The 12,534-nt window shown below is 35.5% G+C and overlaps 1 protein-coding gene across 1 annotated transcript; it reads right to left on the minus strand.

Moving 5' to 3' along the window:
* Nucleotides 1-558: 558 nt before the first annotated feature.
* Nucleotides 559-1,494, minus strand: LOC123583655 (olfactory receptor 4F21-like). Its single transcript, XM_045450806.1, has one exon. It carries the CDS (start codon nucleotides 1,492-1,494, stop codon nucleotides 559-561), a length of 936 nt encoding a protein of 311 aa, XP_045306762.1.
* Nucleotides 1,495-12,534: the final 11,040 nt, after the last annotated feature.

Here is a 12,534-nt window from a genome sequence, read left to right on the forward strand (position 1 = left end):
AGAAATCCTGCCTTGTATTTATTTAAAATATTCATAATGTTAAAGAATTTCTCTCTCTACTTACAACCAAATTTAAACAAAAAGCTAAAAGAGCATCCTTGACATAAGTAACAGTTGATTTTCTTCTTATTCTAAGTTAAAATACGAATTAGAAAACAGAATTTATTGATTTTGATTTACTCAGTCACATTTTATTTATTAAATCTATTAGTTTACTATGAGATATATTTATCAATTGTTTGAGGTATGTCATCATAATTGAGAATAAATACAATTAATAAGTTCCAGAAAATGGTATTTGAATGTTAAGTTTATTCCTACAAATTAGCTCAGTTTTCTCTTCTCCTCTCTCTTCTCAATGGAAGTAAGTAAAGTCAACTTATTTTCTGTGGTTAGCAACATAAAGTCACCTGTGACTTCACAATCAATTTCTACTGGTGGACCTTGTTGAAGTATCTCCCCAAATAGTTCTTTTCATAGTAATGATGACAGACATGTAACTTTCAGTGTCCTTGGTAAGCCTGCATCATGTGATATCTAGATCTGCTTCATTCATTATTAGATACCAGTTGGATCCATAATCCGCTTGCCCAGTCTTCTCATGGCCACTCTCATGTCTTTGTTTCTTAATGTATAGATGGCAGGATTCAAGAGGGGGGTGATAGCAAAGTTGGCAATGAACAAATACTTATCCAGTGATGATGTAGGGAAAGGCCACACATAGAGAAACATGCATGGCATAAAAAACAAAATCACTACAGTGATGTGAGCTGACAATGTGACAAATGCTTTGGACAAGTCCCCTGAAGAACGTTTCCAGACAGTGACCAAAATGAAGATATAGGATATAATTAAGGAGAAGAAAGTAGCCATGGATATAAACCCACTGTTGGCAATGATTACAAACTCTAGCTTGTAAGTGTCTACACAAGCAAGTTTCATGACGCGAGGAAAATCACAGTAAAAACTATCTACTTCATTAGGGCCACAAAAGGGCAGGTTTATGACAAAAACAAACTGAGATACAGCATGGATTATCCCCACTATCCAGGCAGCCACTACAAAAGAGACACACATTTTGGGGCTCATGATGGTCAGGTAGTGGAGAGGTTTACAGATTGCGGTGTACCGGTCATATGCCATGGCTATGAGCAGCACCATCTCAACTCCACCCATGACATGAATAAAAAATATCTGTATCATGCATTTTGGAAAGGAAATGATGTTACAGTCAGTGAAAAGATCAGAGATTGTTTTGGGCACTGTGGTAGAGGACAGACCTAGATCAAGAAGAGAGAGGTTGGCCAATAGGAAGTACATGGGGGTGTGTAAATGAGAGTCAATAATTACCGTGAACACAATGAAGAGGTTTCCTAGGATAATTCCCACATAGAACACAGAGAAGAACCCAAAGAGAAAAAGATGCATCTCCCATGAATTTGAAAGACCAATCAATACAAATTCAGATACCACAGAGTCATTTGGTCCATCCATTGGGTCAATCAGTAGAGAAGACGCTGAAGTATTCTGAAGGTAGAAAATAAGGAAGAATTGAGAAATATAGGTATTTCACATTGATATGTTTTTGCCCCTCAGTGATTTTGTGGGAAATATGTTACAAGTGTCAAATTTTGAAGTTAGAACACATACAGAAAGGGCAGGTTAAAGGAAAATAAATAAATAGAAATGAGATAATCAAAAGTTAGGCTAGAGTGTCAAGGAAGGAAGTCATGTGGGACTATATCAGGTAAATGGAGGAATTAGGAGCAGAGAGTAACATCTCCTGGTAGAGAGTTTCTTTACCATGCTCATTGTGCAATAGTTTGGGATTCTTCAGTCTTCTCTGTATACATTCAAGAAAACATTTTACATGTCATAAATAGCCATAATTTGAATGTTCAAACTCTTAATCATATTTGTGCACACATACTGTAGCAGAATGTACTCTCTGATTATTCTTTTATTTCTTACCTGTGAAATCTCAGGCATTAATTACTCATGGAATAGTGACCAGCCAATGAGTGAAAGAGTGTTGAATATTAGGGGAATCATAGCTTAAAATGAAAAAGGCTTGTCCTCTGATACTTTCCAATATTGTGGTTGTAATATTGCAGCCAGTTAATTGCAAAGAGTTAAAATGTACTTTAAATCAGTGAAACTCTAAACCCGGGACTGTCAGCAGACTCAGGAAAAGGCTTTTCAGTACTTTTCTAGGATTGGGAGAGATTTTGTGCTTTTGAAAAGTCTGTTTTAGGATTAAGGAGTGGCAATTCAAATACGAAACTGAGAAATAATGGTGTTTTCACTGAAGCAAAATATTATGATACACTAAGAGCATGTAAAAATTACAAGACCCAAAAAGTCATTAAAGATAGAGGTCATGAGAGCTTATCTTCAAATATTTGAAGCTTAGTTCAGCTAAAATGCTATTTGAAGGTGAGTGAAATTGCTACCAACAACTTTTTCAGGGGGAGTATCTGTTATCACTTTGAATAAGTAGAAAGGTTGAAGATGTGTATGTATATTATATACTTGGGTCTATTCATTATTTAACCTAAAGTGAAAAATTAAAGGTACATTTAAAAGATATAATAGAATATGAGAAGATATGCAGGAAGGGGAATTTCTAGAACTAATAACAACATGAGTGTGGCCATTATAAATGATGCAAATTTAGATTTATTGAAATCTCCACTAACTTACTAAGTAACAGAAATTGGTTACAAAAGAAGATATGTTATGCAATAAAAATTATGTAAAGGAAGAAACAGACCTATAAATATAGAGAAGAACATGATAGTTGCCTGAGGGAGGGGGTTTGGGAGATGGGAAAAATGAGGTTAAGTTTAAGGTTAAATGGAGGGAGTGGAGTATGCATATATGTGATAGTTAGAAGTAGATTATTTTTATCACTATTATTTTGGTACTAGTTTTATAGTTTTACTTGTCTTTATTAAACCAACATTTCTCAGTCAATAAGTGACAATTTCTGGCTGTACTATGAAGAAAACCTTGGTGTTTTACACTTAATTTTAACCAGAAGTTTACAATGCTTTCTTGTTTAAAGAAAATTGATATATGTGAATGAGTTTTGGGTCAAGGAATACAAATGATTTGTAACTGAAAGGCATTTTGCAGAATACCGGTGTGTTTGCTATTTCAAGAACAGGAAAGCACTATTATAAGCCACTCTACTTTGCCCACTGAAATTTATGGTTCCTAATATTTCTTTATAGTTGCTAAAACATATTAAAGACTGATGAAATCTGTCTAAAGAGAAAAGCTAAAAATGTGTAGTGAAAACAGACTTACCAGTAACCCTGCACAATAGTATGTTGTGATCACCCTGCTTTTTCTTTCCATTCCTTTTCCTTTCCTTTTCCCTTTTCTTTCCTTTTACTTCCTCTCCTTTCCTTTCCTTTCCTTTGTTCTTTTTTTTCCTTCCCTTTTCTTTCTGTCTTTCCTTCTTTCTAATTTCAGTATAGTTGACATACAGTGCTACCATAGTTTTAGGTGTACAACTTAGTGATTTGACAAGTTTATATGTTGTGCTATGTTTACCACAACTATAGCTATCATCTAAAGAGGACCCCATCTTTTGTTCAAGACTTATGAGGAGTTAGTTCTCACATTTAGTTTTTCCCGAAATACTGAGTTTATGCTCAGAGCATGGGGAGAGTTAATTCAAACCTATTAAAAAATTAGTTCTTTTTCTTTCTTCAAGAACTTAAAGAATCAGAAATTCTCTGAAAGCAGTGTCCCCTAAGAATTGGTTACTATCCTTGCCAGATATTTTGGCTTTAACATTCAGAACATAGGAGGGAAATTTTTCAAGTAGGTGATACAGAAAATCAGATAGAATTTAAGTCTTTTGACTTTAGTGATTGAATATTCCCTCTCCTCTAAGAGGAATTATAACCATCCTAAGACTGAAAACACAGGAAGCAAAGCTGTTTAAAATTCATTTTGCCAATCCATATTCATGAATTTGTCTTTTAATCTCTACTCTTAACCATCTGAGATTGCTTCTAATAGCAGTTCTCTTCAGAACTGATGGAAACCAGTTCTACTAAGTCATACTCATTTTTATCATTCTCCCTTTAATTCTTGACTCAGTCATTGGCTCACATCATCAAATGCTTTATCAGATACGCCAAGTGGAGGGAACTGACTCACCCCAGCATTCCCTGTATGAGGGCAGAGAATCATTTCCATTGATGTAATCTCTTAGGAGAATGGGTGGGAATTGGGTGGGCAAGATACACTTGAATATATTTGGTCCCCACAGTGAGAAATGTGAAGTATCACATAAAATGATGAAGAAAGTGGTGACAGATCAAAGATCCTTAAGATACCAAACCAGCAAAGGGACATCATAAATGTCAGTCATTTTAGATATTTCTGAAATATCTTCAGGCATAATATGGTTTTGTATATATTTTGATTAAAATAGAACAGTGTTCAAAGCATTAGAATAACTAGACACAGGAGGAAAATATGCAAGTAGAAAAGAAAAACGTGAAATCAAAGTATAAGAGAGCGATTTCTGTGGTACTGTTCAATATTAGGAATATTTTTCTAACTTACCTGTTCTGTTCTAGAGTGTGCAGCAGCACTTGTAGAAACTCAATAATTTTGATTTCTGCTTTGTAGTATAATCACCTCTCAGACAAAATGTTTCTTTCCAGTGAAAATACAGTTAATGTAGTAGCAGTAGGTGTTAGTGACCTACTGATGTTTCTGAGATTTCTAATAACAAGACTTTTATTGATTTCTCCTGGGAATTATGGCTACGCTTATGTTAATTGGCTCAAGAGAAAAATAGAAGAGTTATTTGGTGATGGGAGGTAAGGGAGGATAGAAGATGTTAGAATATCTCTTGTATATTACACAATGTCCTGGGTGTGTGAGTGATAACTCATTTAAGACAAGATATGTGGAAACATGAGCTTACTTAGATTTACTGAGTTGGAAAGAGTGAGAAGTTCCCCACAATTGTTGCAGATGCCCTCATTTACGGAGTGGGAGAGAGTGAACCCTACGTATCAATATTTTTTTTTCCAGAAAAAGCAAGATTCTTTATGCAAGGGGGGCATTCCCATCAGCATTTGTGATTTGTCCCCATTTAACATTTTTTATCTATTAACTATTCCAAAGTTCACCACAAAGTGCGTGAAATGAGGGAATAAATAAAATATCTTTATGTAGCTTTTCTTTTCTTAAAACATACCGAGTCTGACTGGACATAAGGCTTATGAGACCATGCTAAATTGTTGGACAAATAAAAAGCTTAAACATGTTATTCTAGATTAAGTGTTGGAAATTATGGCCCATGGGTCAAATTTGGACCACTGCCTCTTCCTTAAATAAATTTATTGGAACACAGACACAACCATTTGTTTTTGTATTATCTATGGCATTTTGAGCTATAACAAGCAGTCGAATACTTGTAGCAGACACCATATGGCCCACAAAGTCTTTGGCCTGTTACATAAGAAGTTTGATGATGTTACCCTACATTAAGCAAGTTAGGTAGAAGATGATACAGTAGAAGAATCATTCACATCGATCTTCATCATCTTCACATATATTCAAGATGAAGGTTGCAAACTAAGTTAGTTGAAGTCCTGTATGTAGATCATTCCCCATACTCAGGGATGAGTACATACTTGTGGGGCCAAATGTGAAGTGAATATGTAGGGGTTTTGGTTAACAAAATTATTAAGACTCCAGCCTTTCTCATACCCTTCCAAGAAATTAAAGAGAAAGGAACATTCCCAAACACATTCTAAAAGGTCAGCATAATTCTGATACCTATAATACTAGAAAAGTACAGGTCAATATATCTGATGAATATAGATGGAAAAATTTTGAACTAAATACTAGCAAACAAAATTCAGTATCACATTAAAAGGATCATTTACCATGATCAAGTTGGATTTATCCCTGGGATGCAAAAGGATGATCAATCAATATCATAAATCACATTAATAGAATGAAAGAGGATAATCATATGATCATCTCAAGAGACCTAGAAAAAGCAGCTGACAAAAGTCAACACCAAATTTATGATCTTCTGTTTTTACTTCTCCCAGTCTGGTCCACACTTAGATATAGATGATGATGAGATGTAAAGAGTTATCTGAGAACCTGTGAGATCTCAAACTCATTTGAAGTTTCATCTCAATTTATTACATTTTTATTATTTGTTTTTTTAATTTAAAATTTAGTTAACATACAGTGCGATATTGGTTTCAGGAGTAGAATTCAGTGATTCATCACTTACATACAACACCCAGGGCTCATCACAAGTGCTCTCTTTAGTATGCATCACCCATCTAGCTCATCTTCCACCCACCTCCCTGCATCCGTTCTCTATCATTAACCATCTCTAATGGTTTATTTCCCTCTCTGCTCTCCCCACCACTTCCCATATGTTCATCTGTTTTGTTTCTTAAAATTTTGTTTCTTAAATTTTGTTTCTTAAATGATTGTGAGTGAAATCATATGGTATTTGTCTTTCTCTGATTGACTTATTTCACATAGCATAATTGGTCTAGCTAACTCCATTCATGTTTCACATGGCAAGATTTCATTCTTTTTGATTGCTGAGTATGTATCTCACCTTCTTTATCCAGTCGCCAGTCAATGGGCATTGGGCTCTCTCCATACATTGGCTATTATTGATAATCCTACTATAACCATTGGGGTGCGTATACCCCTTTGAACCTGTATTTTTGTATTCTGTGAGTAAATACCTAATAGTACAATACCTAATAGTACAATTACTGGATTGTAGGGTATTTCTCTTTTTAGTTTTTTGAGGAACCTCCATTCTGTTCTCCAACGTAGCTGTACTAATTTGCATTCCCACCAGTAGTGCAAGGGGGTTCCCCCTTCTCTACATCCTTCCCAACACCTGTTGTTTCTTGTGTTGTTAATTTTAGCCATTCTGACAGGCGTGAGGTGGTATCTAATTATGGTTTTGATTTGTATTTCCCTGATGATGAATGATGTTGAGCATCTTTTCATGTGTCTATTAGCCAACTGGAAGTCTTCTTTGGAAAAGTGTCTATTCATGTCTTCTACCCATTTCTTAACTGGGTTGTTTGTTTTTTGGGTGTTGATTTTGATAAGTTCTTTATAGATTTTGGATACTAACCCTTCATCAAATTTTTTATTTGCAAATATCTTCTCCCATTATAGGCTGCCTTTTAGTTTTGATTGTTTCCTTTGTTGTGAAGCTTTTTATCTTGACGAAATCCCAATAGTTCCTGTTTGTTTTTGTTTCCCTTGTCTTTGGCAGTGTATCTAGTAAGAAAGTGCTATAGCTGAGGTCAAAGAGGTTGCTGCCTGTTTTCTCCTCTAGGATTTTGATGGCTTCCTGTGTCACATTTAGGTCTTTTATCCATTTTGAATTTATTTTTTTGTATGGTATAAGTATGGTTTTGTTCTTCTCCATGTTGCTGCCCAGTGTTTCCAACACTATTGTTGAAGAGACTGTCTTTTTTAACTGAATACTCATTCCTGCTTTGTCAAAGATGAGTTAACCATACAGTTGTGGGTCCATTTCTATGTTCTCTATTCTGTTACATTGACGAATGTGTCTGTTTTTGTGCTAGCACCATACTGTCTTGATGACTACAGCTTTGTAATATACCTTGAAGTGTGAAATTGTAATGACTTCAGCTTTGTTTTTTTTTTTAGGATTGTTTTGGTTATTCAGGGTTTTTGTGGTTCCATGCAAATTTTAGGATTGCTTTTCCTAGCTCTCTGAAAAATGCTGGTGGTTTTTTGATAGGGATTGCATTAAGCATGTAGATTGCTTTGGATAGTATCGATATTTTAACAATGTGTTTTCTTCCAGTCCATGAGCATGGAATGCTTTTCCATTTCTTTGTGTCCTCTTCAGTTTCTTTCATAAACGTTCTTAAGTTTTCAGAGTACACATCTTTTACCTCTTCAGTTAGGTTTATTCCTAGGTAACGTTGTTTTTAGTACAAATGTAAATGGGATCAATTACTTGATTTCTTTTTCTGGTGCTTGGTTATTGGTTTATAGAAATGCAACAGGTTTCTTTTTTTTAATTTATTTTAAAAATTTACATCCAAGTTAGTTAGCACATGGTGCAACAATAATTTCAGGAGTAGATTCCTTAATGTCCCTTACCCATTTAGCCCATCTCCCCTACCTACAACCCTTCCAGTAACCCTCTGTTTATTCTCTATATTTAAGAGTCTCTTATGTTTTGTCCTCCTCCCTGTTTTTATAGTATGTTTGCTTCCCTTATGTTCATCTGTTTTGTCTCTTAAAGTCCTCATGTGAGTGAAGTCATAATATTTGTCTTTTTCTGACTAATTTAGCTTAGCCTAATACCCTCTGGTTCTATCCACATAGTTGCAAATGGCAAGATTTCATTCTTTTTGATTGCCAAGAAATATTCCATTGCATATATATGCCACATCTTCTTTATCCATTCATCCATCGATGGACAGTTGGGCTCTTTCCATACTTTGGCTATTGTTGATAGTGCTGCTATGAACATTGGGGTGCATGTGTCTCTTGGAAACAGCATATCTGTATCCCTTGGATAAATACCTAGTAGTGCAATTGCTGGGTCGTAGGGTAGTTCTTTTTTTAATTTTTAGAGGAACCTCCACACTCTTTTCCAGAGTGGCTGCACCAGTTTGCATTCCCACCAGCAATGCAAAAGAGATCCTCTTTCTCCGCATCCTTGCCAACATCTGTTGTTGCCTGTGGTGTTAATATTAACCATTCTGACAGGTGTGAGGTGGTATCTCATTGTGGTTTTGATTTGCATTTCCCTGATGATGAGTGACGTTGAGCATATTTTCATGTTTCAGTTGGCCATCTGGATGTCTTCTTTGGAGAAGTGTCTGTTCATGTCTTTTACTCATTTCTTCACTGGATTGTTTTTTGGGTTTTGAGTTTGATAAGTTCTTCATAGATTTTGGATCTAACCCTTTATCTGATATATTGTTTGAAATATCTTCTCCAATTCTGTCAGTTGCCTTTTAAACTGTCAGTTGTCAGTTTTTCTGATTGTTTCCTTCGCTGTGCAGAAGCTTTTTATTTTGATGAGGTCCCAGTAGTTCATTTTTGCTTTTGTTTCCTGTGCCTCTGGAGACGTGTTGAGTTAGAAGTTGCTGCGGCCAAGATCAAAGAGGTTTTTGCCTGCTTTCTCCTTGAGGATTTTGATGGCTTCCTGTCTTACATTGAGGTCTGTCATCCATTTTAAGTTTATTTTTGTGTATGGTGTCAGAAAGTGGTCCAGGTTCATTCTTCTGCATGTCGCTGTCCAGTTTTCCCAGCACCACTTGCTGAAGAGACTGTCTTTATTCTGTTGGATATTCTTTCCTGCTTTGTCAAAGATTAGTTGGCCATACCTTTGTGGTTCCATTTCTGGGTTCTCTACTCTGTTCCATTGATCTGAGTGTCTGTTTTTTGTGCCAGTACCATACTGTCTTGATGATTATAGCTTTGTAATACAGTTTGAAGTACAGAATTGTGATGCCCCAGCTTTGTTTTTATTTTTCAGGATTGCTTTGGCTATTTGGGGTCTTTTCTGGTTCCATAAAAATTTGAGGATTGTTTGTTGCAGCTCTGTGAAGAATGTTGGTGTTGTTTTGATAGGGATTACATTGAATATGTAGATTGCTTTGGGTAATATTGACATTTAGCATTATTTGTTTTTCCTATCCAGGAGCATGGAATCTTTTTCCATTTTTTGGTGGCTTCTTCAATTTCCTTCACAAGCTTTGTATAGTTTCCAGTGTATAGATTTTTAACTTCTTTGGTTAGATTTATTCCTAGGTATTTTATGCTTTTTGGTGCAATTGTAAATGGGATCAATTCCTTGATTTCTCTTTCTGTTGCTTCATTGTTGGTGTATAGGAATGCAACTGATTTCTGTGCATTGATTTTATATCCTGTGACTTTGCTGAATTCATGGATCAGTTCTAACAGTTTTTGGTGGAATCTTTTGGGTTTTCCATATAGAGTATCATGTCATCTGTGAAGAGTGAAAGTTTGACCTCCTCCCTGCCAATTTGGATGCCTTTTATTTCTTTGTGTTTTCTGATTGCTAAGGCTAAAAATTCCAATAGTGTGTTGAATAACAGTGGCGAGAGAGGACATCCCTGTCTTGTTCCTGACCTTAGGGAGAAAGCTGTCAGTTTTTCCCCATTGAAGATGATATTAGCATTGGGTCTTTCATACATGGCTTTTATGATCTTGAGGTATGATCCGTCTCTTTTATCCCTCCTTTCTTGACGGTTTTTATCAAGAAAGGATGCTGTACATTGTCAAATGTTTTCTCTGCATCTGTTGAGAGGATCATGTGATTCTTATCCTTTCTTTTATTGATGTGATGAATCACATTGAATATTTTGTGAATATTGAACCATCCCTGTATCCCAGGTATATAGTCCACTTGGTCGTGGTGAATAATTTTTTTAATATTTTTTTGGATCCGGTTGGCTAATATCTTGTTGAGGATTTTTGCTTCCATGTTCATCAAGGAATGGGTCTATAGTTTTCCTTTTTTTAATTTATTTTACTTATTTTTATTTTATGTTTTTTATATTAAATATAATTTATTGTCAAATTGGTTTCCATACAACACCCAGTGCTCATCCCAACAGGTGCCCTCCTCCATGCCCATCACCCACTCTCCCTCTCCCCCACCCCCCATCAACCCTCAGTTTGTTCTCAGTATTTAAGAGTCTCTTATGGTTTGCCTCCCTCCCTCTCTGAAACTTTTTAGTGGGGTCTTTGTCTGGTTTTAGAATCATGGTAATGGTGGCTTCATAGAAAGAATTTGGAAGTTTTACTTCCATTTCTATTTTTTGGAACAGCATCAAGAGAATAGGTGTTATCTCTTCCTTAAATGTTTGGTAGAATTCCCCTGGAAAGCCATCTGGCCCTCGACTCTTTGTTTTTTGGGAGATTTTTTATTATTAATTTGATTTCTTTACTGGTTATGGGTCTGTTCAAATTTTCTATTTCTTCCTGTTTCAGTTTTGGTAGTCTATGTGTTTCTAGGAATTTGTCCATTTCTTCCAGATTGCCCATTTTACTGGTGTATAATTGCTCATAATATTCTCTTATTATTGGTATTATTTATGTTGTGTTGGTCGTGATCTCTCCTCTTTCATTCTTGATTTTATTTGTTTGGGTCCCTTCTTTTTGATCAAACTGGATAGGAGTTTATCAACTTTGTTAATTCTTTCAAAGAACCAGCTTCTGGTTTCATTGCTCTGTTCTATTGTTCTTTTGTTTTCGATAGCATTAATTTCTGCTCTAATCTTTATTATTTCCTCTCTTCTGCTAGTTTTGAGTTTTATTTGCTGTTCTTTTTCCAGCTCTTTCAGGTATAAGGTTAGATTGTGTATGTGAGATCTCTCTTCCTTCTTAGGAAGGCCTGGATTGCTATATACTTCCCTCTCATGACTGCCTTTGCTGTGTCCCAGAAGTTTTGGGCTGTGGTGTTATCATTTTCATTGGCTTCCATGTACTTTTTAATTTCCTTTTTAACTTCTTGGTTAACTCACTCATTCTTTACTAGGATGTTCTTTAGTTTCCAAGTATTTGTTATCTTTTCAAATTTTTTCTTGTGGTTGATTTTGAGTGTCATAGCATTGTGGTCTGAAAATATCCATGGTATGGTCTCGATCTTTTTGTACTTGTTGAGGGCTGATTTGTGTTCCAATATGTAATCTGTTCTGGAGAATGTTCCATGAGCCCTGGAGAAGAATGTGTACTCTGCTTTAGGATGAAATGTTCTGAATATATCTGTTAAATCCATACAGTTCAGTGTGTTATTCAAAGCCATTGTTTCCTTATTGATTTTCTTTTTATATTATCTGTCCATTGGTGTAAATGGAGTGTTGGAGTCCCCTACTATTATGGTATTATTATTGAGTTTCTTTATGTTTGTGATTAATTGATTTGTATATTTGGGTGGTTCCACATTTTGAGCATAAATGTTTATAATTGTTAGGACTTCTTGGTGGATAGACCCCTTAATTATGATATAATGCCCTTCTTCATCTCTTTTTACAGTCCTTATATTAAAGTCTAGATTGTCTGAGATAAGTGTGGCTACTCCAACTTTCTTTTGTCAACCATTAGCATGATAGATGGTTGTCCATTCCCTACTTTCAATCTGAAGGTGTCTTTAGGTCTAAAGTGGGTCTCTTGTAAACAGCATATAGATGGATCTTGTTTTCTTATCCATTCTGTTACCCTATGTCTTTTGATTGGAGCATTTAGTCCATTGATGTTTAGAGTGAGTACTGAAAGATATGAATTTATTGCCACTATGTTGCCTATAGAGTTGGAATTTCTGGTGGAGTTCTCTGGTCCTTTCTCATTTTTGTTGCTTTTGGTCTTTTTTTTCTTTTGTCTTTTCTCCCCTCAGAGAGTTCCCCTTAAAATTTCTTACAGGGCTGGTTTAGTGGCCATGAACTCCTTTAATTTTTGTTTTCTGGGAAACTTTTAATCTGTCCTTCT

This window comes from Leopardus geoffroyi, chromosome B3 (genome assembly GCF_018350155.1).
Source record: "Leopardus geoffroyi isolate Oge1 chromosome B3, O.geoffroyi_Oge1_pat1.0, whole genome shotgun sequence".
Classification (NCBI taxonomy): Eukaryota; Metazoa; Chordata; class Mammalia; order Carnivora; family Felidae; genus Leopardus; species Leopardus geoffroyi.